General features: G+C 54.9%; 4 protein-coding genes across 13 annotated transcripts in view; 2 read left to right on the top strand and 2 right to left on the bottom strand.

Moving 5' to 3' along the window:
• Positions 1–121: 121 nt before the first annotated feature.
• Positions 122–5,376, top strand: PLA2G3 (phospholipase A2 group III). Its single transcript, XM_059409977.1, has 7 exons — positions 122–689; positions 1,705–1,837; positions 2,085–2,219; positions 2,530–2,837; positions 3,468–3,597; positions 3,704–3,820; positions 4,406–5,376. Exons 1-7 carry the CDS (start codon positions 176–178, stop codon positions 4,602–4,604), a joined length of 1,536 nt encoding a protein of 511 aa, XP_059265960.1. The 5' UTR covers positions 122–175; the 3' UTR covers positions 4,605–5,376.
• A 252-nt stretch (positions 5,377–5,628) lies between these two features.
• On the bottom strand, positions 5,629–14,306 carry INPP5J (inositol polyphosphate-5-phosphatase J). Of its 2 annotated transcripts, none has more exons than XM_059408854.1 (13): positions 14,132–14,306; positions 11,398–12,557; positions 10,919–11,035; positions 10,699–10,807; positions 10,351–10,467; positions 9,832–10,007; positions 9,346–9,457; positions 9,095–9,204; positions 8,771–8,954; positions 7,033–7,170; positions 6,830–6,907; positions 6,600–6,704; positions 5,629–6,397 (listed from the first exon to the last, which is right to left on the bottom strand). In XM_059408854.1, the coding sequence occupies exons 1-13, from the start codon at positions 14,240–14,242 to the stop codon at positions 5,891–5,893; spliced, it is 3,024 nt and encodes a 1,007-aa protein (XP_059264837.1). In that variant the 5' UTR covers positions 14,243–14,306; the 3' UTR covers positions 5,629–5,890. The 2 variants fall into 2 exon arrangements, with proteins under 2 accessions (XP_059264837.1, XP_059264838.1); XM_059408855.1 differs by having other exon boundaries at positions 11,398–12,445; positions 14,132–14,215.
• A 7,063-nt stretch (positions 14,307–21,369) lies between these two features.
• SELENOM (selenoprotein M) lies at positions 21,370–24,192 on the top strand. Its single transcript, XM_059409975.1, has 5 exons — positions 21,370–21,707; positions 22,883–22,918; positions 23,307–23,341; positions 23,683–23,761; positions 23,834–24,192. The coding sequence occupies exons 1-5, from the start codon at positions 21,588–21,590 to the stop codon at positions 23,990–23,992; spliced, it is 429 nt and encodes a 142-aa protein (XP_059265958.1). The 5' UTR covers positions 21,370–21,587; the 3' UTR covers positions 23,993–24,192.
• Positions 24,193–24,355: 163 nt separating this feature from the next.
• SMTN (smoothelin) overlaps positions 24,356–27,921 on the bottom strand; it is a 22,299-nt gene continuing 18,733 nt past the window's right edge. For 7 of the 9 annotated variants that reach the window (XM_059408847.1, XM_059408852.1, XM_059408853.1 and 4 more), the window contains one exon: positions 24,356–24,657. In XM_059408847.1, the coding sequence (XP_059264830.1) occupies positions 24,507–24,657 (151 nt within the window). In that variant the 3' untranslated portion in view covers positions 24,356–24,506. Of the gene's footprint in view, positions 24,658–27,582; positions 27,749–27,921 lie in introns of all 9 variants that reach the window. The other 2 variants (XM_059408846.1, XM_059408851.1) reach the window with 1 other exon arrangement.

Raw genomic sequence — 27,921 nt, 5'->3', positions numbered from 1 at the left:
TGAGATCACCCCATACTCCAGCCTCCTTCCTACTCCTCCCAAAGCTCCATTCATTGGTCCCGCTGCACTGGGTCTGCAGGGCACTGCTTCCGCTCAATTGCTAAAGCTCCTGCCTCGTGGGCTGCGGGGGTAGGTGTCCTGGGGGCTTTGTCTGACTGGGCTGGCCTAGGACAGAATGGGGGTTCCGGTAGTGCTGTTAGGGATGCTGAGCTTCCTGGGAGTGGGAGGCCCCTCTGCCCTCCGCTGGGACAGCACCTCCTGCCACTTGGCCAGTCCCATCCCTGGCAGCCCCTTGGGGACCCTGAGCTTTCTGAGCAAAGGTGCCCAAGGATTGGCCCTGTTCCACACCCGCTGGGATAGGCATGGGAGGCTGCAAGCGTGTAGCTGGCAAGACGAGCCAGAGCTCACCGCAGCCTTCAGTGCCCTCTGTGCTGGTGAGATCACCCAGGGCTCCTTCATCCACACCCCCGGCCCCGAGCTGCAGAGAGCCCTGGCCACCCTTTGGAGTCAGTGGAGGGCCTGCAGAGGGCCTGAAGGTGCTAGGGAGAAGCGAGCGGCAGAGACCAGGGAAGACCAAGCAGGTGGAGCTCCTGGGAGCGTAAGACCTCAGCGGGTGAAGAGAGGCTGGACCATGCCTGGCACGCTGTGGTGTGGAGTAGGGGATTCTGCTGGAAACTCCTCTGAGCTGGGTGAGGCATGGGGATGTGGACTGTGTTGGGGGGCGGTGGGGGAGTGCTGGCTTTCTCCCTGGCCCGGACTCTCCCAGGCTGTGTGTCCTCGGGCGAGTGACTTAATCACTCGGTATTTCAACGTCCTTTTCTGTAAAATGGGGGTGACCTTAAGTCTCATCATGGGTTGCTTAATTTAGGTCATAGATGGAAACCTCCTCGTCAAACTCGGAGTCCTCATTAATCACCATGCCTGGGAGGGGTTGGACTGGGATGGGTCCGAGGTTGGCTGAGCCAAAATACGTTACCCAAGAGGTGGTTTTATGAGGCAGGATACCCAGGGGAGTGGATGCGGAGACCCAAAGGCCTGGGTTAGCAAATGCAAGCTAAACAAGTCACTTCCCAACTCTGAGCCTGGGTTTCCTCCCCAGTACATGGAGGTGACATTTCCCTCACAGAACTGCTGGGAGCTTGGCTGTGGGAAGTGCCAGGCAATTGGGAAATGCTCAGTAAAAGGCACCATTGCTCAGACTGTAACAAACTTGGATGACTTTCCTGTACTCAGTACAGCTGTCTTTGTGCACGCACGTCGGGTTGGGGGAAGGCTTTGGCACCTGAGTTGGAGCAGATTGGCATCGTGGCAATCAATGCTTCATCATGCCAGTGAAAAAGGTTGCACCCTGCCTCTTTGCCATGCCATTCTGTGCACATTCATAACTTTGGAGTTTCATTCGGGGCGTGAGCTTGGAAGCTCTGGAGGCAGACTTCACTTCCCTGGAGGAAGTCCCTTTCTCAGACAAAGCCTCCTGGGTGGGCTCCCTGGCATCTGGAGCTGCCCAATAAAGCCTGTGCCTGGTTGCTCTCTTTAAGCTTTGAAACCGAGAGTCCCACAGAGGGAGATTGACCTGAGGCCACTCAGGGCATCTGTGTCAGGGCTGGGGCAAGAACAAGGCCCCTGCTCCCTGTACCAGCGAGGCACAGCCAGCGTGGGGAGCCCCAGACCCTGCTCAGCTGATGCCCCCTCTGCTTCCTGCAGGGGTCTTCCAAGGCCCTGATCTCTGCTGCCGGGAGCATGACCGCTGCCCACAGAACATCTCGCCTTTCCAGTATAGCTACGGCATCCGAAACTACCGATTCCACACCATCTCCCATTGTGACTGTGATGCCAGGTTGGCGGTGGGTAGAGAGGGCTTGGGGCTCACGGGTGGGGGTAGTTCCTGGGTGCAGAGACTGCGATTCCAAAGAACCCTAAAGGATCAGCCAGCCAGACCCCACCTTGCAGGTGGGAAAGCTGAGGCCTAGGAGAAGAGACTCTTGGATCCCAAACCATTGGCATGGTGGTGACTGGGTGGTCTTGGAGGAGGAGCCGGGGGGGCCCTCTTTGGTCCAGGGACCTGAGTGCCAGCTCTTGGGCAGGTTCCAGCAATGCCTGCAGAACCAGCGCGACTCCATCTCGGACATCGTGGGCGTGGCCTTCTTCAATGTGCTGGAGATCCCCTGCTTTGTGCTTGAGGAACAGGAGGCGTGTGTGGCGTGGTACTGGTGGGGAGGGTATGTGGCTGCCTCCTTCGATCTCCTTCCCAGCCAGAGGGGGAGCCCAGGCTCCAAGCCCTAGGAGGGAGGCTTGTCTGTATGTCTGTCCTCCAGCAAATGATGCCTCATCCTCCCTTTGCTCTCCTCAGGGCAGGGCCCAGGATGAGGAACTTCCCTGGGTGCTCTACACAGGCCAGTGGGATAAGGGATGGGACTGGCAGAGCCTTGGTCTCCATGGAGATGAACCTGGGGCTTCTTGGTTGGGGGGTGGTGGGTGGGGGAGGAAGGGATTGTGAAGTACCAATTGCCACCAATTGCTACCTTCCAGGTGTAGAACATATGGCTCCATACCCCTTGCCCGCCTCCAGTCCAGGACCATCTACAATGCCTCCTGGAGCTCCCCCACCACCCCTGTGACTCCCAGCCTCCAAAGCCCAGCCCCCAGCAAGCCTCGACAGAAGCAGCATCCTCAGAAGCGGCCGCCACAGCGGAAAGGGTCTGAGCACACCCACAAAACCAACACCACAGCCCTCTGGGTCCCCAAGGCCTCTACCAAACCTGATATGTCCCCAACAGCCTGGCTGGAGGTCACCCATCCAGGCCTCCAGTGGCCACATAATGGCCTAAAACCCCGGGGTGAGCACAGAACCTAACTTTGGGGGTTCCTGATATGGGAAGGTGGCCCTGCCTCTGTGAGGGGTTGTGTTGCTTCCTTTCTTTTTCTAAACTCCTACTGGGATATCCCAACCTCCTATCAGGTCATGCTGCAGCTAGGATTTTTGTAAGCCCTAAACTTAACCATTTCACTCCTCACTGAGCCCCTACCATGGCTCCTCTTAACTCACGATGTGCCCACATACAGGGGTCCTTAGGCACTGGCCCTGCAGACTCTACTCCCCAGCTGAAACTCCAGTCTTATAAGCCTCCTTTGGTTCCTCAAAAGCAGCTTGCTCTCTCCCACCTCTGGGCCTTTGCACATGCAGTTCCTTCTGCCTGGAGCACTCTTCCTGAGTCTTCTTATCCTTGCTCAGCAGTCTCTTCCTCCAAAAAGCCTTTCCTGATCAACAATCTGGGTTCTATGGTAGCACTGCTCTGTGTGTGCGTGTGTGTGTGTGTGTACATGAGACAGGAAGGATATGAGACAGGAGGACCCTGTGTTTGTGTGGCTGAGCACGTGTGCCTCTGTTTCTCCTAAATGGCAGTGGGCATCAGTGGGGATTTGCTGGGGTACTGGGCTTCCCTCACCACCATGCCCCCCAAACCCAGATGCCCGCCGGGCCTGCCGCAGCTTCCGCCGCCTGGATCAATGCGAGCAGCAGATTGGACCTCAGGAGACCAAGTTCCAGCTGCTCAATAGCGCCCATGAGCCCCTCTTCCACTGCAATTGCACACGTCGGTGAGGCCTGCTCGGACCCTTGGGGGTGGGCAGCCTGCTGTGTCTGTGAGAAGGGGCTCCCGGGTGGCCAGACCCTGCCCCAGCTTAAGCCTGCCTCTGCCCTCAGTCTGGCACGCTTCCTGAGGCTCCACAGCCCACCTGAGGGCACTAACGTGCTTTGGGAGCTGCTAGGCATGACCTGCTTCGAGCTTGCCCCTCCACTGGACTGTGCTGAGGGCAAAGGGTAAGTGGTGGCCAGGCCAGGAGGGAGGGGGCGTTTTCCGAAGGGGTGGTTTGCCCATCCTCCCTTTGTGTGCCAGGGCTGAGGGGATGGGGAAGCGGGTTAAGGCAGCTCTGAGTTCCATTGTCATCTTCCCCCTGCTCCCTGGTGACCTAGCAAGTTCAGTCACCTCTCCATGCCTCCATTTTCTTACTTGTAAAAAGCTTGTAGAAACCAGGGAAATGGTATGTGCAACCCACATAGCCCAAGGTCTGCCTGGCACATAGTAAAATGTTTGCTTAACTCTCACTCCTCACCTAAAATCTCATTTCAGCTCTGATTCCCAGAGCAAGCCCCTTGTTACCATCCCCATCCCCATTTCAGGGCTGAGGAAACTGAGGCCCAGATTGGCCCACGTCTCTGCAGCAAGCTGGTGGCCAAACTAGGGCCTCTGGGTGCCAACCCAGGTTTCTTCTGCCTTCCCCATTCGAGGTGTAACCCCTCCCTAGCCCCAGCCCTGCTTCGCGCCAGGTTCAGCCCCTGAGTCTGCAAAGTAGGGTGGGATCTTTGGCAGCTATGACCACCTGCCCCACTTTTCTTGGTCCACAGCTGTTCCAGAGACCCTAGGGCCATTAAGGTACCAGCCCGGCACTTGCGGCGACTTCAAAAGAGGCGACGCCAGCTCTGGGGTGTGGGCACAGGTGAGGGGCAGTTGCAGCCTTCGGATCACCCAAGAGCCCCCATGTCATTCTATGACCGCTGCCTGCGGCTGACCTTGCAGAGACCCAACAGGAGGGAGAAATCCTAGAACTGGTGATCTCAATTCCAGCTCTCCTGGGCTCCAGATGGGGCCCTGCCTCTAGCTCTGCTAGGCCCCAGGGGTTCTTGGCTTCCTCTCCATGTGTTAGACTGAAGCGTGGCTCGGGACCCCCGTGGACAGCCAGGAGGCAAGGGGAGGTGAGGCTGAAATACTGGACCACGTCTCCTGCTGTGTTGGGTGATTTAGAACTGGTGACCCATCCCCTCTGTGCTTGGCTATGGTGTTCAGGAGGCACACTCTGATGCTCTGGGCTTGGACCTTGCCAGATGGGAATGAAGAAAGGGTAATTTATTACAGCAGCCTCCGGAGGTAGGAGGAAGAGTACTGTATCTCCTGGTTGCAAAATCAACACGTATCTCAAAAACTTGTCCAGAGGAGCCCCAGGAACCTAATTGCTGAGGCCTGAGGCAGCCGATGGGAAATGGGATGTCACAGAAGCGCCTGTGTCTGAATCCAGGGAAGGGGAGGGTGGCTGGGGGGGCACTGTCCAACCCTTTTCCCTGGGGGTCCCTTCTCAACAGCTGCTGTGCCCTTCCTAGCCCAGCCCTGGCCCATTTTTTCCTACCCTAAACTTAAAACTCAGATCTCCTCTGTGTCCTTGAACGAGGGACCTCCCCCACTCTGAGCCTTAGTAACTCCTCTGAAAAGGGGCAGTGTGATGAGGGCCTACCTCCTAGGATTATTGAGGATTAAGGAAACCAATACATGGACAGTGCTTAGCACCTAGTAAACATTCCCTCCCTCTAACACATAGCTAGACTGTGATTGGGTGTCTGATTCTGAGAGGTTTGCCTTCTGGAGGCCTCAGTTTGCCCACCTGTGAAATACGTCTAAGAACTGCACTGAACTCAACACAACTCAGGGTTGTGGTGCAGATGAAAAGAGATGGCATCTGTAATGTATACAGCTGGAGCCTGGTAATGGTCAGATCTATCATCCTCTTGCCTCTTTAGTCCCTTTCTCTGACTACCCCCACCCCCAGACTGCTAACAAGTTAGAAAGGAGTCAGGAGTGAGGCTGGAGCATTTAATTTCTAACTGATGGCCTCCAGGATCGCATCCCCTTCCCCATCTCAGATGGGGGTCAATAGGGGTTTGCTGATTGTCACAGTTGAGGTGCCAGGACTGAGTTTGGGGGACCCCATGTGGCCAGCCCTGGCCAGGATAGAGTGGCAGGTGCAGATAAAGCTGGAGCAGCAGCAAGAGGGACACAGGTGGGTTTGCAGGAGATCAGGGCACAGTGGAGGCCACCTGGGCCCACCTGCTCACCCACCCTCAGGGCCCCAGACCCCCTTCCTCCAGCCCCTGCCGGCCCTGGGGACTGGTAGATAGTCTGCTGGGGGCTGGGGCCTCCCGATTAGGTCTCCAGGAACCCCCACCACCGGGGTCGACAGGCTCCAGGCGCAAGGCAGGCAGCAGGCCGAGGCTTTGAGGCACAGATGGTGGGAAGGCCCAGGGACCGGGCAACCCAGAGGGCCCCTCCTCACTACTGCCCCGGCTGCCACCATCATGGCTCCTGTCAGGGGCCACCCGGGGCAGGCGGCGGCTCTGTGGCGAGGGGCTGCGGCTGGCACCACGGCGTTCGCGAGATGAAGGCCGAAGGGCAAGGCCGGGGAAGCGGGCTAGGCCTGGGCTGCGGCTGCGGTGCCTCTTGGACTTGCCAGGGCTGGGGCTACGGGACTTGGGTGCAAGCAGCTCCAGGGTACTGTCATCCTCGTCCTCTGAGCTGGCACTCGAGCTCTCTGTGCTGCTGCTGGCCAGCTCCGAGGTAGGCAGAGAGATCTGGGGGAGAAGGCTGGTCACTGGGCTGCCCTATTCCCCAGCCAACCACTCAAGGCGTCTTGGAACCACTCCCACCCTGGCCATGAGCAGACCCGGGAAAAGTCAGGCTACTTGTAGGAGACCATGGAGCAGAAGATAGAGGCTACAGCTCTGTGAACAGGGTCTTTGGGAAGCCCCCACTCCCACAGTGTGATCTACTCACCTGGAAGGGCTCAGTGACACCAATAAGGATACTGTGCGTGTGGCTGTAATAGCCCAGGATGAAATCTCCATGCCCCTTGGGCAGTGACTCCTCACTGAAGGTCACCTGGTGGGCCCGGGGCATAGGCCCAGGTTGGGGTGAGGGAGGCAGCCTCAAGGACTGCCCAAGTCAAGTCCCAAGCCCCAAGAGCAACGGGGGCTTCCTCCCACCCTTGCCCTCCCTTTCAGTACCTGGTAGATGCTCCCATCCACATCCTCGTGTTTGGCCCACACGTAAGCCACGTAGTCCTTGCAGTGGCGGAAACCCACCTGGGGTGAGAGGATTCAGGGTAGTATCTTCTATCAACCCCCCACCCCTACCTCCATCCCCCCACCCCTGCTGCTGCTCCTGCTCCTCCCTTCCCTGAGGCACTGACCATCCCTGCCCTTCTCACCCGGTACAAGCCGATCCAGTCCCAGGAGCTGCGGGCAAACACGGTTTCAATGCGGTACTTCACCACGGCCTGCTCTGGCCGCACCCATTCATCGGCCACCTCCAACCGCACTAGCGGCACATCGTCCCTGTAAGCAAACTGCCCAGGGGTGGGGGCAACATTAGGGGGGGCCCCTCCTGAGTGCCCTTGGGCCCGAGTCAGCACAAATCAGCTGAGAGCCAGGGCCTCTGAAACCACCTTACAGACTGGGAAACCAAGGCTGAATAGGTCTAGGATAAATGCCAGGCTTCTCACCTCCCAGTGCAGGGCTTGTTATGGCAATAGCCTCCTTAGGGAGCAAGTATACAGCTTTGAAGGGAATAGGGCAGCCCTGGTTCTGCCCTTGCCCCTCCTCTGTCCCTCAGGGAAGGACTCAGATGGTGTGTCAGCCTCAGGCCTTTGTCCCCTCCCCTCCTATTTATCAGGTTTCGGGTTTCCCTCCCTCCTCAGCTTTTGAGCCAGGCTGTTTTCAGAAGAAACCAGAACATCCTCTCCCTGTCCCTAGGTTCCTAACAGCAGTTTTGCCAGGGGTGGCCTCTTGGAAATGCTCTCTGGGGCCTTGCAAGATCAAAACTCCCACTAAGTCCCACTCTGATTGTGTTGCTTCAGTTAAGAGACTTAAGTTCTCTGAGTCTCAGTTTCCCTCACCAGTAAAACTGGGAGGAGAATTTGGCGCTCTCAGGGCCTACAAAGACATTCAAACTGATGACAGAATCCCAGGGCTTGGCATGCGGTAGGCTCTCAACAGGTAACATTGTGCAAGCATCAGAATCCTGGATGAGGAGGGAAAGTCAGGGTAGGGTACCAAAAAGGAGTGGTTCTCAAGATGAGGACCCTGACTGAGGGTGAACCTCATACCCAACTCCTTTACCAAACGTCACAGGAGGCCAGACTTGGGCAGCTTTCCATTCCCAGCTGAGGATACTGGCCAATGTCCCATGGACTGACCACATGACAGAGTTACCAGGGAAAACATTCTCTGGCCTGCAGGCTCCCTCTATGAGATCAAGGAAGGGAATCGGACAGCCCAGAGTTGGGGTTTAGGACTGATGTGCAGCTTGGGGTACATGCCTGCCCTACTGGGGGCCTCAGTTTCCCCATAGAAAAATAAACTGTTGGACTATGTGGTCTCCCAGGTCCGGTTCTGACATTCTAGCATTTCTTTTTACTTTGGCAACCAGACACCTCACCCCTACACACCATGCTAAGTTACAGTAACTGTTTAGAATTTAGCTTTGTATTTTTCATCTCTCAACTCCTTCTCCCCATTACTACCTCACTCACGGTGCTTGACACATGGTAAAATGGTAAATATGAATGAGTGCTATATGAAGTTTGAATAAACATTTTGATTTTGCGGGTCTTATTATATGATTACATAATGTGAATTTTCACAAAAGTGGTCCTAATCCTTTCTCGGAAGAACTGAGTTAGGATTAGTGGAGAAGGCATGGACTCTGAAAACAGACTAGCTTGGGTTCAAATTCCAATTCTTCCATTTCCCAGCCGTGTGACCCTGATGTGATGCCATGTTTCTGAGCCTCAGTTTCCTCATCTGAAAATGGGGGTCATAAGCCAGTCCCACTCTGCTACAGTGAATGGATGCTGCTGAGGGTAGGTGCAAGGGGTTACCAGTAGGCCAGGTGATGCTGAGTTGGACCTGGGGATGTCATGATGGAAGGATGAGGCCAGGACTCACCTGCAGGACGAACTGGGCAGCAACTGGCTTGTGGTCACTGACTGTGTATTCCATGTGGCTGCGGTAGCTGTGCTGTGTCACCTGAAGACGGTGGCTTTCCCTTCCTGAGGGGCTGGGACCCACACCTGGAGCCTTGACCTTCCACAGGATACGGTCTGTCCAGGCTGGCTTCCGCTTCTTGGCACTGAAGTGGGCAGGTGTGACCTAAGTTTCAGGGGTTTGAGGCACAGCCCCCAACCTTGCTTCTTGCCAATCGTCTTCCCTTTCTTCCCTATCCAGAAGACCTCAGCCCATGCCTCCACCTCATCCCAGTGCTGAGCTCACCTGGTATCGTATTTATTAGTACCCACATCAAATTTGAAGGTGGGCGCAAAGTTGAGGGGCCCCTCCTGGAAGCCCTTCAGGATGGGCCAGGTGTTCTTAGCCATGTTGAGCTGTGAAAGTCCAAAAGGGCAAAATTGGACAATGGCTTGGATGGGACAGGTGAAGCCAAGAGCCAGAGCCTAGTAGACAAAAGTGTGGTGGGTCATGTTCTTTGTGTTTGGTGTTTAGGGCTGCAGGCTGGGGTTCTGCACCTGGTCCTTCTCCCAGAGCTGGTGGAGCTGGTCGCTGTCAATGGCAAACTTGACGAAGTGCAGGTCATAGCTCTCGATGCGGAAGTTGAGGTCCCCAAACCAGAACACGAGGCTGTTTGGGGATGGGGGTCAGCAGGGTCCATGGGAAGAAAAAGCCCAACCCAGATCCTTCTCCACCCACAACCAAGCCACCAAGGAATAGCAGGGGGATGTAGATAAAAAAGAAAGTTTGATTGGACCCCAAGGCAGTGCCTCTGGGCAAAGCTCCACCCGGCAGTTTCTGTCCCCCATCAAACTCACCAGCAATCGTGCTCCTTGATGTAGTTGGGGGGGCCGCCCACCCCGCATAGGCTTTGCCTCTCCCTACAAGGCCCACCCAGGCTGGTGGTACTCAGGTTCCAGGAGCCAAGTGTTCGAGACTCTGAGGCCCACCTCTCCTTCACTAGCCCCGCCCAAGCTCCATTTGGCCCCGCCCAGAGCCCATACTCGTGATCCAGGATGCCGTGTGCCCCGGGCCCCGGGAACTGCTGGAGGCTAAGGATGGTCTGGAAGTTGTCCTTGCGCTGCTCTGCCTTGTCCATGTGCGCGGGCAAGTGGCAGTTCAGGAAGCAGAGCATGTGCCCGAAGGCAGCCAGTCGCACGCTCACTCCACCCTTGTTCCCCTTGGGAGACAGGGTTGGTCGAGTCGTGGGCGGGGCCTCGGCAAGGGGAGGAGGCACTGGGCGGGGCATGGAGAGAGGGGCGAGGCCGCCAGCCAGTGGAAAAGGCTTAGAGAGGGGTGGGTTCTAGGCAGAGGAGCAGAACCGTGGGATGGGGCTGGGACTGGAAGAGGGTTGGGTCTAGAAAATGGTGTGGGGTGTGGGGTGTTGGGCGGGGTTGGGGAGAGGCAGGCGTCAGAGTAAGGGGCGGAGCATGGGGAGACCTGGCCAGTGCGAGGAGCACCCAGAGAACTAATCTATTGACCCCTTAGGGCCTTGTCCCCTCCCGGGCCGCTCCGATGCTCACCCAATAGCCACCCAGGCCGGTGCGCGTGCAATCCGTCTGCACGTCCCTCAGGAAGGGCAGGTGGTAGTACTTGGCGAACAGCAGCAGGATGACGCCCTGCATCCGCACTGTACTCACCTGCGGCCGGAGGCATGGTGATAGAGGGACAGGACACAACCCCATTCCCCGCCCTCTCCTCTCCCCCGCCCCGCCCGGCTGTGCGTTTTCCCCTAGTCTTTGAGATGTGCTCCTCCATCCTGTTTCGCGGACCCAGCAACAGAGGTCCAGCAGGCCTCACAGTGAATCAACGCAGAGCTCAGGCCGGACTCCAGGGGGCTCCCCCGTTCCAGGGCCTGAGGGAGACGTTACCAGCACGAAGTTGAAGGGTGCCAGCGCGTCCATGAAGAGCTCGCTCCACTGGTCTGTGAAGAGCGCGTCCTTGAGCCGCTTGTTGATCATGGAGTTCACTTCCTGCAACCTGCGGGTAGGGGTGGGCATAGGGGTGGGGGTGCCCTAGAAGTCCTTCTCATGGGCAAGGGTCTGGGCAGGAGGGATCCAGGAACGGGGTCCACACCCCCAGCCCCCTCACCCTATGGCAATCATGTCTGCCCCGTCACTGTCATTGCCGCCGCTGCCCAGGTGGAGGAGGGATGTAACGTCGTCAGGAGGCATGGCAGTGCCCACATTCCACGTGACCACAGTGATCCTGGGGTTGGGGGTATAAGAGGGGTTACCACTGGGCACCACTCCCTCCTCAACCTTCCTCCCACAGGGCTCTTTCTGGGGAAGTAAACTGAGGCAGGTGTGGGTGTAAGCTCTCAGAAGGAGGACAAGTGGGCCCAATATCCCTCCTACCAAACTCTCCCAGAGGAGGTTGATCGAGGCAGGGGTGGGCAAGTCCCTCAGGAGAAGATGCTGTCTCCTGAGGGTCCCACAGTAGGCCCAGAACCCCCAAAGAATCTTCCTTGGGCAAGTAAACTGGGGTAGTGTAGGGTAAGCCACCCCGGGAAGATGGCTAGCTTCAGAACTCAAGCCCCACCAGTGTTTCTTGGGAGAGGGCCCCCTCACCAGAAGCCAGGGTCACTCTTGCAGGTAGGCTGAGCTGACCAAGAGGATGATGAGGTGGAGGTAGAAGGGGAGGTGGTGACCGGAGCTGGTGTTTCTCGGGGCTGAAGACTGGGGCTTGCGTGCCCACAAGACCCTGCACCCTGGGTGCCGGGCCTAGGGAGGGCCGTCTCAGGGGCTGGGGGGACACAGGGGGATCGGTTGGGGGAGCGGCTGGGGGAACGGCTGGGAGACCGGGGTGGCTTGGGCAGAGGTGGGGGCACAGTCTGGGCTGAGGAGGCTCCTGGCCGGAAGGTAGGGGACAGAAGTCCTGGGGAACGGGTGGCAGGCTCTGGAGGGCCCTGGCCCACATCCAGGGGCAGGGTCTGGGGTGGCCGGGGCAGGATAGGATCCTCAGGGCTGCTGCGGGGGGCCTCAGGCCGGGCTCTGAAAGAAGGGGAGATCCGGGTGTCCGGGGGGGGTTGGCTCAAGGATGTGGAGGCCACAGGACCAGATGCCTGAGCTGAAGCCTGGAGATGCCCTTCAGAAGAGGGGAGAGGTTTAGGGGCTGGGGGATCCCTCTGTTTAGCTGGTGTCCATCCCCCAGAGGCCAAGGTCGATGTTACAGAAGCTGGAGCCAGGACCTGGTCCTGAGAGGATGACAAAACTGGACTGAGCACTGGGGAAGAGTTGAAGGGGGGCTGTGGGGGCTGCTCCTCAGGGGCCAGAGCCAGGCTCAGGCCTGAGGCAGCCAGCGCTGGCTTGGGTCCCACGGAGGCAGGTGGCACCTGCTTCTGTTCCCTGGACGTCGGAGACAGCCGGGGCGGCAGGGTGGGTGGGGGAGGCCTCGGCCCTCCTGAGGCAGACATCACCAGCTGTCCCAGGGATGTTGGAGCCAGGACTGAGCCTGCGGTCACTGGAGGAGTCTTTGGCCCACCTGAGGCAGACACGACCAACTGACCCACAGATGTTGGAGCTAGGCTGGAACTGCGGCGGGTAGGAGCTGTCTTCTGCCCTCCCGAGTTAGAGAGTGGAGCCAGGATGGGAGACACCAGAGCAGACCTTGGACCCTCTGTGGAAGGTGGCATAGCTGCTCTTGGGCCCACAGGCACTAGAGCCAGTCTTGGTTCCGAGGGTGCTAGGGCCATGTTCTCCTTCACTGGGAGCTGAAAACTTGCATCCACCTTGCAGAAGACAAGTCAAAGACTCAGGGTAATCCTAACCAGAGGCTTGGGCCCCAAGTTCCATAGAGACCCCAGCAGACTCCGTCTAGCTAAGAAAGGCATGTATTTGCAAGGATGTACTCCCTAATTTCTCACCTCAATCCATTCTGTCATGAATCAGCTTCTCTTTTGGAAGAATCAGGATGCAGAATTTTACCCCTCCCTCAAGTCTGACCCCTCTCATAGATGGGGAACCTAAGACCCCAGTTCAAATGAGGCAGGTTGTGAGCCTGAACCCAAGGGCTCTCTCCTTGCCCTCCTGACTAACACCCACTCCCTGGGCATGCCCAGGGAGTCAGCCCTCCTTGTATTTCCTCCTGCTCCACTGGCTAAGGGCTACTGACCTAACTCCCCAGATCTGCCCTCTCTGGACACCCTGGATCTAGCCTATTAAATTTGTGTCCTTTCTCCATAGTTCTTCAAGGAACCCCCAGCTTTGTCCCTGCCAAGCATCCCAAACTCCTTGGTCCCAGTCCCAGAGTTCCATATAGGAGCAGGAGCCCAGGGCTAAGACTAGCCATGTCAATTCCAAGCCCAGCTCAGTTTCACCGCAGGCAAGCACCTCTCTGCCCAGGGCCTCAGTTTTTGTCTGATGAAGGCATCTGGTGAAGGGTGGCTGGCCACATTTTGCTCCCAAGAAACCTTGGTCTCCCATTCTTTGTGTTTATGAGCTAAACATTTGCTAGGATTCCATCCGAGCCCCTGGAATAGTCCGTCCTTATCAAGAGTGATTCTAACAGAGCAAGTCCAGGATTCTGTTGATCCTGGCATTCACTTCTCTGTGCCCAGCTGTACCCTCTCCTCTGTCTCCCCCACCTCTGAGGACAGGCAAGCAGGTATCCTCCTTTTGGTAGGTGGAGTTGGGGGATGTGAGGCTCTGCGGGGACCTCCTCTCTCTTTCCCATCTGTCCTCTGTTTCTGGTGCCCCTGTCTCCTGAAGACAGGATAAAACGTCCTCTGCCAGGGAGGGCAGAAGAAGATTACCCTTGCCTTGAGGCGGCCCATCCCTGCCTCCAGACAGGCAGCTCTGTCTGTGTCCCATGTCCTTCTCGGTTCAGAGAACCTGAAACTCTGCCTCCACCTTCCTCCTCAAACTTAGCTCTTTGAGCCTGCATTTTGGGCGTCCTCCTTGGCTCCAAGTGTCCCCCCAACCACCATACCGCCTCCAGCACTAACAACTTAGACATCCCAGATGTCACCATTTTAGTCTTCAGGGACAAGCCTCCTCATTTTGCATTGGTTCAGAGAAGACAAGCAACTTGCCCAAGGTCACACAGCAAAGCTGGAGTACAGCTGGATCCCCCGACACCCGGCCCAGGGCTCTCCTGGGGGCTCCCAGAGATGTCTAACTCCATCTGTCTCTGGGTGTCCCATCACTGCCCCCTCATCCCCCAGAGTGCCCTGTTTGCCTAGCCCCTGCCAGTGGGCAGAGGACAGTGCCCACCCCTCAACCAGGGGCACCAGAGTGCCTGCGGTGTGTGGGGGTGTGTGGGACCAAGGATCAAGGATGGGGGACTAGGTTTTAGGGTTCTTACCTTGGAGGGTGCCCCAGTTTGGGAAACCCCATGGGGCACGGGCACCGGCAGGGGTCCCAGGCCAGCCCGGGTCCCTGGCCTCCTGCTGCCACTGCTGTTCTGGCCCTCCATGTCTGCAGCCCCTAGCAGCCCGGGCTCCCTCGGGCTCTGGCTCTAGCTCCTCCGCTCCCGGGAACCAGTGATGTCATCAGCCGTTTCAACCTGCTGAGAATTTAAAGACACAGGCACCTACTTCCCAACCTAGAGGTGGCCAAGGCAAGGTGGCCTGCTCTCTGGGAACTCTTCAAGCTGACTGCTGAGGCTGAAATGGTCATGCAGCGGGGTAGAGAATGTGCCCATTGGCCTGGCTTGGGTCCCAGCTGGCACCTGTCTGCCCCCACCCTCCAGCCATTAGCCTGTGGGTCCTTACTCAAAGGTGGGTTATTGACACACCTGAGGGTAAGATAGAGACAGGTAGCTCAGAGGTCAGCACCCTTTCCAGGGCCGCAGAGACACCCGAGTCCCTGCCATAATCCTGTGAGCTGCCTTGACTCCCTGCCAGCCCAGGGTTTGCCTTGGCCCCCACCTTTGTCCCATTTTTGGGCCTTAGTGCCCGCCCCCTGCCGGGCTCTATCCTTCCCATCCCAAAGCCAGACACTCCGGCTCCAGCCACTGGAGTCCCCTCTGTCTCAGCCTCAGTACCGCCCCTACTCTTCTGCAGACACCTGGCCACCTGCCCCGGATGTTTTCACAGCCCAGCCCCTCTCTGGCAGCTTTTCTTTTTCCAGTACTCAATTGGGTGTGGTTTGGGTGAGGGACTAGCTCAAGGTCACCTGGTGGGGAGGTCTCAGCATCTCTGTTTCAGTGAAGAAAGGGAGCTTTTTCAGTGACCCAAGACCCATGGGAGCCAACTGGGGTTTCTGAGGGCAGGGAACTAAGGTGGAGAAAGGCCCAGCAGTGGGGGAACAGGTTGGTAGGAAGGTGAAAAACAGGCCCAGGACCCAGCACAGGGTCCCTGGAAATGTTTGCTGAATGAACTGATGATTCAGTCAGTGAGTGAGGAGAGTAAATGAGTGACAGGGCTCAGAGGTGGGCCCTCTGCTTCTGCCTCTTTCCCTCCCTCTCTCTCATCTGCTAAGTAATCCCCGAGATCCTGATGTTTGCAGAATTGCTGGATTGCTGCGAGAGGAGTGATTGCACTCAGTGTGGCTAGAAAATGCCCAAAGTTTTGTACCCATGTACAAAGGTACAAAGGTGGTCCACGGTCACCTCTGTATCCTCATGGGCCTGTGTGAGGACAGATGCCTCACCCCTTCTCCTGGATGGGTTTCCTCCCTCTGCTTAACTGTCTCTGGGTCTCATCTGTGTTTCCCAGAGAGGGAAGGAAAATTTGGACTTACCCCTCCCAGTCCTCTGACTCCCATTGTATAGATGAGAAAACAGGACCTGTGAGCATGGAGGATCATGAGGATTGGCCTCCAATGCAATCCTGGAAGATGGGGGGTGTGGGGGCAGGGCAGATCCTTGTCCCTGGGGCCTGTCACAGGGCTCAGCCATCCACCGCTGAGAAGGGGCATCAGTGTCCTTTGGAGACCAGGCAAATGTCATGCAAATGAGCGTACAGAGGCCTGCTGCAGGCTGCAAGGCAGCCCAGGACTTCTCGTTACTGTCCCTCCCTGACGTCAGATCCCATAGGGGACTTTGTTCCTGGCCCTGCCACTGACTTACCTGGGGAGGTCGCTCTGATTCCCAATTTGCGATTTGTGTAAGGGAGACGAAAACAGCAAATGCTTCGTATGGTTGCGGTGAAGGTTCATCAAGAGGATGTAAATGGACTGTTTAGCCACGGAGCCAGAGCTCTCAGTGAGCTCTCCGTCAGGGCAGCTGCTCTGGAGTTAACATCATCAGTGCCAGCATCAGCATCAACATCACCATCATCAGCATCTGCTCCAACCTGCCCATTTAGCGGATGCTGAAACTGAGGCCCAGTGTTAACTGCATTCCTGGGGGAAGGGACAGGGACTGTGAGACCCAGACATGGCTTTGCCAGGAGAAGGGGGTGGGGGAGGCGGGCCCTGGCTGAGAAGGGAGCAGGGTAAGAGCTATATTTGAGCTCCTGGTGTGATGACTAAGGAGGTTGATAACAGGCTCTGGGGCTCTGGGCGGCAGGCTGGGGGCAGCTGCCAGGGAGAACCGCCCCCCTGGAGACGGCTGTCTCCAAAGGCCCCTCCTGGTTCCCTCCCTTCCCTCACTCCAGGGAGTAGGGGGGTGGTGTGCTGAGGCAGAGGGTATATCTTGTCCAGCCCCCCTCTTGGAAACGCTTAATGCTACCCTTCAGGCTGTTTAGGTCAGGAATAGGAAAGGAGAGAGCTGGTGATTGACAAATTATCTCACTCTCCATAGTAACCCTGGGAGGTTGGTAATAAGATCTCCATTTGACAGGGGAAGAAACTGAACTCTAGGGATTACACAGCCATTAGGGGACAGAGCATGGGGTTCCCAGGAGAGAGTGGATCATTCTCCCCTATAGAAGTGACTGTTGAACTCCTTCTTTGAAGGAGAGTTGGTGTTGCCAAATTGAAAAAAAGGAGACATGCCCTGGGAAGCAGAGGGAGGAGCAGGGGCAGAAGAATGGAGTGCGGAAGGTCCAGGCTATGTATGACAGGGTATAAAATCTGGATATGTGCCCTCGTGGTCCTTCGGCTCAGAGTAAACCCACTATAAGCAGGAAAAGGAGAGAGATTTTCTCTTTCCTTCCCCCCTCTTCCTTCCCCTTATTCCACCTCCCAGGGGCACCTGAGGATGGTAAGGGTACACAAGGGGCCTATCCTCTTTCCTTTTGCTCCCTGGTCACCCTGACCCACAGAGAGGGAGGTCACACTGTGGCCACTAGCTGATAAATAAATCCCTTGTGATGTAGAGTGTGCCATAGGGTCCTGTAGGAAGGTGGAAGAGGGAAGCATTGAGGAGGGCTTCCCTGAGGAGGAAGCATACACGGCATAGAGGAACATTTCTCTTCCCCTTGCTCCAGGGTTCCTTATTGGCTCCAAGTGCCACATGTTATGTTATTGTCTCCTCCTTCTCCCACTCTGGGGCAGGTGTCATCCTTACCTCCCATTCTGCCCTGCAGAAAATGGGTTCAAGGACAAGTGACTTTCCCGAGGTCACACAGCTGGGGCTGCACTCAGGCATCCCTCCTCCCTCTCCTCAGCTCCCCCTCCTCCCAGGCAGCCCAGCACCCGCTGTCAGCTGCTCTGAAGTGAGCAGCTATTTTTATTCTGGTGCGAGGGGATCTTGGGCAGCAGAGCCATGTAGGTTAGAAGGCTCTAGGACACCGGCTTCAGCAGGAAAAGGGAGATTTACTGCAAGAACGTATGTTTGCCTGGGGGCTTGCATTTCCTGCATACCAAGATGCCCTGGGCTCTCATGTATCCAGAAATTGCTTTTCTGGAGCTCAGAACAAAGCACAGAACCAGACTAAACCATGGCCCTGAGCCCAAATCCAGTTTGAGCCCTGATTTCAGTGTTAACTGAGTGCTGATCCCATGCCAAGACTGACCCTATACCCTATCCTGATGTAGTCTTAGAAGGTGCCCTGATTCTACCCATGTACTGAACCCTATCCAAGCCTGACTAAGGCTGATCCTAACTTGAGACCTTGAGTCTGGACCCAGACTGAGCCCTGATCCTTATCTAAGACTGAGCCATAGTCATTTACTGAATTATAACCCCAGTCCAGACTAACCCTTGATTTTAGACTGAGCCCCGACCCCAGGTCTAGGCTAAACTCCAAGTCTAGTCATTAACTAAATCCCGAACCTGGTGGCAGATTGAGCTATGATCTTGGTCACAGACTGAGCCCTCAGCCAAATCATTGATTGAGTCCTGACTTCAAAATGAGCTCTAACCCGGGGTGCCTGGGTGGCTCAGTGGGTTAGGCCTCTGCTTTTGGCTCGGGTGGTGATCTCAGGGTCCTGGGATCAAGCCCCGTGTAGGGCTCTCTGCTCAGCGGGGAGCCTGCTTCCCCTTCTCTCTCTGCCTGCCTCTCTGCCTACCTGTGATCTTTCTCTCTATCAAATAAATAAAAATAAAATCTTTAAAAAAAAAAAAAAAAGAGCTCTAACCCTGGGTCACATAACTCTGGTCACACACTGAATCCTCGTTTCAGACTGTGCACTGACTGAATCTGGTCAAAGCCTGAGCCTTGAATATAGTCATAGACTGAGGCTTGATCTTGGTTACAAACTGAGGTCCAAGTCCAATTATTGACTGAGCCCTAACCTGACTCCAGCCCTAGACTCGGTTCTAAACCTGGCTTTAGGCCAAGGGCTGACCCTGACCCTGACCCCAGTGCAGACTAAACATCAAACCCAGCCCCATCTGAGGAAGGCTGCTAGCCTAGATTTAAAAAAATGCTACATAAGGGCATGGATTACAAGCAGAGATCTGTTCTGGGAGATCCTGGGCTTCCCATGGGTGCTGATGCCAGAATGTTCCTGCTAGTGTCTCTACCACTGGTTCCACTGGCTGGCTAGTCAACCCTCAGTAGCCCAGACAGTGGCCCCTCTAGGCCACAACATCTAGGTTAATGCATTGAGAGTGATTTGGTGGCATCTGTCCAGTGAACAACATGGGCCCATGAAGAGCTGAGGTTTGGCTCTGTCAGCAGAAAAGCCACAGGCTCCTTGGGGCCTCTGGCTTTAGCCACTCTGAGTCTCTTGCTGGGGTATGGGCTAAGGGTGAGGGAATCCAAGGCATTTGCCCCATTATTTTTGTAAATAAAGTTTACTGTTTGTATTTAGGTAATACATAATTATTATAGAAAATAGAGAAAGCAGTAGAAAGAAGAAAACCTTCACCCTATAATTCTGTCTACCAAGAGATGACCATTTTGACTTCTTGGGTTGTTTCCATCTAGATTTTGTTATTTGGTCTAGGCATATATATCTATATATATGTATTTTATAAAACTGGCTTGCTACTATGTTGATGCTACAACATCTGTTGCAGCCCACATCCTTGAGAGGCTTCTGGAATGGTTCTCAACTTGTTAAGCCAATGAGAAATGTCCATTCCCCTAGCCACAAGACTGGATCACAGATGGACTAGTGAGATATAAAGAGACTTTTACAAAAGAGAGCTTGCTTCTCTCTTGAAAAGGTTACCAGAAAAGATAATCTCCTCCTCATTAGATATAAATGAAGAACTCTGTGATCCTAGTTACTGTTGGCAGCCATCTTGATACCATGTAGCTAATGGGCCTAATAATAAGCTGACACTATGGAAGGCAGAATGGAGAGAAATCAGTTCTTGGTGACTTTATCAACCAGATCAAACCTTACCTGAAGCCCCACCTGCCACTGAATTTTTTTTTTTTAAGCCAACAGATTTCCTTTATTGTTTATGCCAGTTTAATTTGGGGTTTCTGTGACTTGCAGCCCAAATTGTCACAACTCCCAACTGATATTACTGTTTTATAGCTTAAAATTTTTTTGATACCATAATTATGAACATTCTCCAGTTGTTCAGCACTATGCTGCATCATTTAAAACAATTGGATGATTTTCTTATGGAGGTACCATCATTTACTTAACTCATTCCCTGAGGAGACATGCTTAGGTTGTATTTCCAGTTTTTCACCATTATAAACAGTGGTTTTTTTCCTAATCCATAAAGAGATTTATTGCAAAAAAAAAAAAAAAAAAAAAAAAAAAGGCTTACACTACTGTGGGGGCCAGTCGGCATGTCTGAAATCTGTGGGGCAGGCCAGCTGTCTGGAAACTTGTAGGCAGGAGGGGATGTTGCAGTCCACAGATAGAATTTTCTCTTCCACAGGGAAATTCCAGTTTTGCCTTATCTTCCACAGATGTACGCCTTGAAACACAAAAGCTAGCAGGTACAAGGAGTCCAGTGCCCAGCAACTACTCAGCAACTCCTTTAATGGATGCTGCCCATGCCTTGGGAGCTAGAGTTTAGCCAGAGCCCCTGCTGACAACCACAGCTGGGTAAACAGTGTTTCAATAAACAAACTTAACCTAACAATTGTTGCCTTCTCTGATGGTTACTTTGAGTCAAATCCTGACAAGTGGAATGACTGGGTAGAAGCAATGTTTCTGGGGTTTTGATTTATTGAGTCAAATTGCCCCGCAGGAAGCTCAGATGAATTCACACTTCCATAGCAGTAAATAGAGTGTTAGATAATAGTTTATCATGTCAACAGTCTGGATAAAACCAGTTATATTTACAGTGCCTTACTGTATTTACAAAGAATGGGTATTCAATAACAACTCTAAGCCCATTATTATTATATCTTTACAATCAAGTCAGTGAATGTGAGGTAGCAGGGTATAAGCAAAGGTGTCTGTGCAAACCTGACTTAGTCCATCAGGCTTAGTGTTGTGGACCCAAGATACTTTTAGAGGTTATGAACTTGTTTTAATTTTCATTTCTTTTAAAATTTAAAGAAAAAAATAGACATATAATAATGAATCCAGCCAGGATTATATTCACTTTTTAAAAAAATTAAAGCCGTTGTAAAATGCCATTTAAAAAAATTAACTAAATTTATTTTAAAATGCCTTTTTAAATATATATTTGTTTAATGGGGGAAAAGGCCCAGGAAGGCAAAAATGCCTAGGGGTCCATGAGAGTCATAATGCAGCTTTGACTTCATGTTGAGAAGGATTCTAATTCCCAGTCTAGATTCAACAGCAAAGACCAGTGTGATCAATTTGCTGTGTCTGCCTCAGGCTTAAAGAGGGGAGGAGGCGTCCTTATCTAGTTAACTTTGGTTTGATGAAATGAGTGCAGGGACGTTTCAGGTTCAATTCCCAGATCCACGACGTCATCGGTCTACCTTTCTGATCCTGCTTCTCAACTTGCAAAACGGAGTCCACAGGGTAAGAAATGTGGTAAGAAATGAAATAATGAAAGCTAACACTGCCAGGGACTCTTCTAAAGGGCTTTATGTGTATTAACCCTTTTATCCTTCCAGCCCCTACAGAGCACGTAATATCCCACATTCCCGCCATAATGTTTGCTCCAGGGATTTGAAACCTAGATCGGAATTTCACCCAAAGAAATTAAAGACACACAAGAATTCCCCAGTCTCAGTTTCCCCATCCTCAAGTCAAGTCGCTGGCCCAGAAACTCCCTGTCCATGCGCATCCCTCCCGCGCCCCCTGCTGGCAGAAGGGGGCACTGTCTGGCCGCATCCTGCCTTAGCGTCTGCGCTCTCGGTCGGCAGAGGGAGCGTGGACACTCTTGGGGCTGGGAAAATAAAGGCCTGAGGGCCAGAAAAGATCCCGAACCAGAGAACATTCCGAACCTTGTCAGAAGAGAGCTGAAGGCCCCAGAGCCCGCCCTGGGGTGGAGACTGACAGCTAGGGGCGGGGCGGGGCCAGCCGGCTAACCGAGACGTGGCGCAGTGGTCCGGCCGTTCTCCTGTATCTTGCGGATCGTCTTCGGCCGGATTTCGATGCACCTCCCGCTGCCTCCACGGCCCCTGCTGCTGCTTCTCGCGGCATTCGCGGCCGCCGTCACTACCTTCCGGCCCGACTGGAACCGTCTGCACGGCCTGGCCCGGGCCCGGGTAGAGGTGAGTGCTTTGATCTCTAGCTCAGGGACCACTGCCCCCAACCCTGTGGCCTCTTAGCTTTGGAATCACCGCTCATTTTGGCCCCAGGACCCTCACGACTCCCAAGTCCCCCTCAGGGCCGGGACACTCCCTTCCTTTTCCCAGCCTCAGGACGCCCCAGCACCCACTGTGGAAGCCTGAGACACCCGATCTTGCGGCCTGGAAAACCGAACTCCTCCCTAATTTCCCATGCGCCTGGACAGGGGTCCCCAGACATACTGGCCCTGTCCCCTAACTCTACTCCCAGCCTGTGACTCTTCCAAACCTGCCTTCTGGGGCCTAACTTTACATCGTCCCATCACTGCACTTTTTCCCGGACTTCCCCCCCCCCCCCCACCCCAGTTCCGGTTTGTCTCTCCCTTCCCAGAGGGAGGGAAGACTTTCTGGGCGTTTACCCCACCGTGCAAAAGCCAACTGCATTACCAACACTTAACTTTGCAGCAAGCCCCAACCTCCTCTGTGGGGCAATTACCCGTCAGAGTCCCCATTTTGTTGTGTGACTTGAACCATCACAGATCTTCTAGGATCTTAGTTTTCTGTCTGACAAAAGGTGGAGGAGGAGGAAGGAGGACTAGAATAGGTGGTCCTGGGGTCTGGACTCCTGCTGGTGGTGTCCCTCCCCTCTGGGAGTGCAGGGAGGGGCCCACACATCGTTCCACGTTGCTCCCATGTTGCGGAAGCAACCAGATGGAGGCCCAGCTCTGCATGGGGACCAGATGGGAGGTATCTCTAATGGGGTCTTGAAGGGCAATTCAGAGCTGTTTCCTTCTGGCCTGCCTCCACCCTGAGGTTCTAAGGGCCAAAGTCCAGGTCCAGGACTCTACTGCCTGAGGGAAGTAACCATTTCTTTTGGGCATTGGGAGAGACAACAGTAAGGTGTGCAAGCAAGAGCCCCAAGGCTGGTAAGCACTTTGGGTCTCTGGTCTTGCTCCTCTTTTCTCTGATGGCCGTATCCTATCTGTACAGTGTTTCCCCCTTCTTTCATAAGGGAATTCCATCTTCACACCTTGGGAACTGCTGTTCCAGGGGTAATCCACAGCCCCACCCAACTCTGGGAGTAGGGTGAAATGGTCTTGAGGGTGTGTTTGGAAAGATATGAAGGACTCCCTGACCTATCTAATTTTGTCCCCCTCCAGACCTGTGGAGGATGACAGCTGAATCGCCTGAAGGAGGTAAGTTGTTCCGTTGTTTTTTGTTTTAAAAGAGGGAGGGGGGCAGAAGGAGAGGGAGAGAATCAATCTTAAGCAGGCTCCACACCTAGCACAGAGCCCAACTCGGGGCTCGATCTCACAACCCCAAGATCATGACTTGAGCCAAATTCAAGAGTCCAGCGCTTAACCGACTGAGCCAGCCAGGCGACCCTGAAGGAGGTAAGTTTGAAGAAAGAGTCTCCAGCTTTGTCTCCACTCAGCCCCTTGGGGGATGGGTAACATATTCCTACAGATTAGCTGGGGGCACGTTCCCGGGAGTGGGAGTCAAGAATGTGTGATCTCAGCTGGCTTCAGTTTCATGCTGGTATCTGGAAGGAGTTGGGGTCTGATTCTCTTGTTTTTTTCCCAGGTGAAGGCCTTCGTCACCCAGGACATCCCGTTATAGTATCCTTCTTCCGTCGTGGGGGAGGGTGAGTGGGGAGGAGGATCTGGGAGAATTTCCTTCCCCTATCTTCAGAGATAGGGTTTCCATCTGACAAGTGGAATTGATAGTGACTGCCCAGCGACTCTCTAGGTGGTAGGCAAGAGAAATTGACTAGTGATAACTGCCACAGACAAGAACCGAGAAGAGGAGGGCCCTTTACTTCTCTGAACTCTATTTCCTCACGTGTAAATGGGGGATCCCTGCCTACCTGGGCAAAAGAGGCAGAGCTGTTCACCTGCTGTTCATAGGTGGGAGTTCCCCATCTGCCTCGGGTCACCACCACACACCTTAACAACTCCAGTCACAACCTGGTAATGAAACACCTTCCAGGGGCCGACCCGGAGCTCGTCCTGCTGGGCCACCACTACGAAGAACTAGAGGTGAGGCCTTAGAAGCCGGGCGGGGGCGGGGGCGGGGCCAGGCGCACTGACCCCAGCCCTTCTCTACTTCAGCGGATCCCACTCAGTGAAATGACCCGCGAGGAGATCAATGAGCTGGTGCAGGAGCTCGGCTTCTATCGCAAGGCGGCGCCCGACGAACCTGTTCCGCCTGAGCACTTGCAGGCGCCCGCCAAGTCCGCCCAAGGCGCTCCGGATCGCCCTGACCTTTAAGTCCCGCAGCGTGGGCCCAAACCTACCCCCCCAACGCCCCCGCCTGAGCCCTGGGGACAGAATGAAGCGCTCAGCGTCCCGGGAGCACTTCCCTCGCTGAGGGCCGACGCTTCGTCCCAGAGCCGGCAGAGATGGAGTTGGGGTAACCTCCTAACCCCTTTCTTCCCTACTCAGATCAATTAAATCCTCTTCCGCATCAACTGAGACTCGACTCCTTCCTTGCTGCGGGAGGGTGGGGGAATAGGCGCCCCCCTAATACTCTCGAGAGACCCAAATACCTGGCTGCTGGAGTGGGGATATGTGCACCCCTTGCCAAGCTGCCCTGAATTTAACAAGCCTAAGAAAGGCAGAGAGGAGTCAGAGTTGTTGAAAACCAATAATTTATCAAAACGCAGCGTGTGTATGCGGGGGAGGGTGTCGCGACTGACGGCAGCAGTGGGCAGGCGCATAGGGAGGGGACGGTGCCTGGATGGTGGGGGCAGCTTGCCGCAGGCGGGCCTTGCGGGCAGGCAGGCTAGACATTCTTGCCGTGCAGGCGCAGCTCGTGGCGCCGCAGGTGGTTGTAGAGCGACTGCACATAGGTGAAGACGCACTTGGGGTCGGGCTTCTTGCCCATGATCATCATGTCCTCCACCTCCACCAGCGGCACGCAGTCCACCAGCATCCTGTAGGGAGGGGGCACGGGGGGGGGGTGTGGTTGTCAGCGCCGGCCCCACCTCCTATGGCTACCCTCTACCTGGAGGTCTTTTCACTGCTTGTGGCCAGTTGGGTCTTCCATAAACTCCAGATTCTTGATTGACTGAAGGGGTAAAAGCATTCCGGGAAGACAGGAAACCTTAGGCCCCACTCACCCAAGCCTAGAAGCTTCACTGTGGGAGCCAGGCCAGATAGGTGGAGGTGGAGATGGGAGAGGGGTGCCATGCCCCATTCGACTCTGGGCAGTCTGTCTCTCTACCCCTAGCCCCTGGGGGTGGGGGGGGGTGTCCTGCCTCCAGATCCCACCCATATTCTCTCTGGAGGGCCATCTCCTACACAGCCTCAATGGCACACTCCTACTGGCACAAGCCTCTGGGTTGGGCCATTGTATCCAGTAGGGCCTTACCTATGGGAAATCTTTCTCTGTAGTCAGGACCTGCCCCTGTAACCCTCTGTGCCCTGGATTAGCTCTCAGATGCCTGTCCTGGTATCTTCTGCAGAAAGGCCTGGGAAACCCTGTCCTTGCATGAGGGGATCATCCTCCTATATAAGATGGAGGACAGTGAGTGTGTGTGGGGGGGTAGTTATTTAATTCTTACCACCTGCTTTGGGTAGAGCAGGGGAGGCAGATGAAGGTCCCAACCAATACAGACAGGACCACCTACAACATCCTCAAGGGTAGGGCTGCCCTTTTGTCATCCTCCAGAGTGCTAGCTGTACTTCACAGATAGGGAAACTGAGTCACAGACCAGGAAGCATGTTTCAAGACCCATAGCTTAGTAGGTGCAGGGCTGGGCCTTCTGGGACTCAAGCACCCCAGCCCTGGGTGTTGATACCTGCCTGGAGCCCCCTCTTCCCTACTGCAGGAGCCATCTCCCCACTCCGGAGTGAGTGGGCTGCAGCCACTAGGCAAGTGACAGCCCAGAGCTCTAAAGCTCGTGTTTGTTCTTTGGCTCCATTTCCCCCTCCTCTCCCAAAGCAAGACCTTTTCTGCCCTGCTCCCTCCCATGTCCATGTTAACTGAATTTCCTTTGGCAGGGAAGGTATAAGGGCAAGAACTGTTTCTATCGCCAAAACACCAAAGGGTCCAGGACTACCTCCTCTCATCTTGTGCCTTGATCAAAGTCAAACCTGAGACCATGGTAGGGCTGAGGTCTACTCCCAGCTCACCTGGACTCCTTCATGGAAGAACCTTGGGAGGCAGGAGACCTCTGTTTCAGTCCAGGCTGTACCCCTAATCAGCTGTGTGCACTAGATAAAGCTCTGCCCTGTTCTGTGACTCAGTTTCTCCATCTTTATAGCAACAATGTCTCGACCTCATGGGAGACCCTGGGAGGTGGTTTTTTACTCTGTTGCTGATGTGCTATGGTGCCCTTGGCTGGATTCATTTCCCTGGCTCTACTATAGGGAAAAAGACAGCCTCTCTCTGCAGCTTCTTCAAGCTGTGGCTATCTCCCCAGGGATCCTGTGCTCCCCAACGTGGAGCTCCCTCCCACCTCTGGTGTCTTCCCTGGAGACCTTATAAAGCCATTGTTTACACTGGGGCTCACGGCTCAGGGCTCCAGCTGCCCCAGTGACAGGCCAAACACAGGGCAATTCAAGCAACAGCATGGCTGAGTCACACTTTCCAACTGGATCAGGGCTGGGTTGGGCCCCTCGCCTTCCAGGCCAGCCTGCTGGGCAGCAGCTCCTAAGTCCATATATGACCTGGAGACAGAATCAAGCCCATCCTCCCCTCACCTGCATGGCTTCTCTGGGTATATGTGTGCACATGTTGGCTTGGCCCCCCACCTCCCTTCCCCGGCTCCAGGCTTTGAGGGGCATCTGAGTTCACCACTAGCTCTGTCCCTGACTCACATTACTTTGGGCAATCCCCTCACTCTGAGCCTTTGTCTTTTCTTCTCTGTACACAATAGATGGGAAAGTGATGGGGTAAGGAAGATGGGCCGCTAAGTGGGGAGTCTGGAGTTCCAGTTTCTGGCCCTGTCTCTGACCTAAAACCTCCAGGATGCCAGGCCACTTTTCTCCTTCTCTGAGCAGCTTATCTGGAATGGACAGTTAGCTCAGGACCTGAATTCTCTACTGTGGCTCTGAGGTGAGGTGACTAGAGAGAAAATGCCAGAGCTGGTTTAGAGATCCAGAAACATCTTCCTGTTACACTGTCCCCGCTCTTGAGCTCTCCAATGAGTACGGTACCACCAGCTCCCCAGGGCCCAAACTGGAGGCCTAGCAGATTCCTTGAGCCTCCTTCTCTCTCCCCAGCTGGATACATGAGGAAGTCTGTCCTGCTTCTTATTAAGTTCCAGCTATCTAGCCCATTCCTTCCCTCCCCATCTCTCATCCAGGCATTGTTCTAAAATGCCTACCAGACGACATACATCCCTTCTCTGTTTGGAAAACTTTTGTGACTCTTGCCCTCAGGAGGTAGTTCAGACTCTCATGGCCCCTTCTTCCCTTCATACCCAGACTAAACTTCCTTCTCCTCTGGGTGTGCCATGCTCTCCATCCTTCTTGCCCCCAGCCCTGTGCATAGGCTCATCCCTCTTTCCAGGACTCCCTCTCCCTCCTTTAGCCTGAACTTGTCCTTCAGATCCCAGCTCAGTTTGCACTTTTTCAGACAACTGTCCTGGGCCTGCAGGCTGGGTCAGGTGCCTCCTCTGGGGTTCCCTCCTAGGCTTGTTCCATCTCAGTCTTGCTCATGTGGGTGATGACTGCCCCTTTATAGAATGGTCTTGCCTGCTGGGCCCTGAACTACCAGAAACAGGGCCATGTCTGGCTCCTTCTGGCTCTTCTCGGGGTCTAGTTGCTTCCCCCACCCACCTCCCGGGTCTCTCTCTGTGCCCCTCTGAGCAGATTCCAGATACAGCACAGGTGGACGAGGCGGCGTTTCTCACCGTGGGGCCCCTGAGCAGGGGTTAGGACTTTTTGGTTTTTACCAGCCCCTTCTGGACCAGACAGCGGTAGAACTCCTGGATGTACGTGTACACGCACTTCCAGTCAGGCTCTCGAAGCCGCACCATGTCCTCTGTGTCCAGGAGCTGCGGGCAGTCCGCATGGGTCCTGGGGAGGGTAGGGGGCCGGGAAGGGGCGGGGAGGCAGGGCCCGGGAGAGAAGAAGGGGAAGAGGCAGAGAAGAGAAAGGGTAGGAGAACAGAGAGACACACACATACACACACACACAGAGACAAGAGTTCAGTTACATTCTCAGTGCTGCAGTCTGTCGGCTCCCCCCCC

The sequence above is a fragment of the Mustela nigripes genome, chromosome 8 (genome assembly GCF_022355385.1).
Source record: "Mustela nigripes isolate SB6536 chromosome 8, MUSNIG.SB6536, whole genome shotgun sequence".
NCBI classification, from domain to species: Eukaryota; Metazoa; Chordata; class Mammalia; order Carnivora; family Mustelidae; genus Mustela; species Mustela nigripes.
The sequence above is the reverse complement of the archived record's forward strand: the minus strand, read 5'-3'. Positions and strand labels throughout refer to the sequence as shown.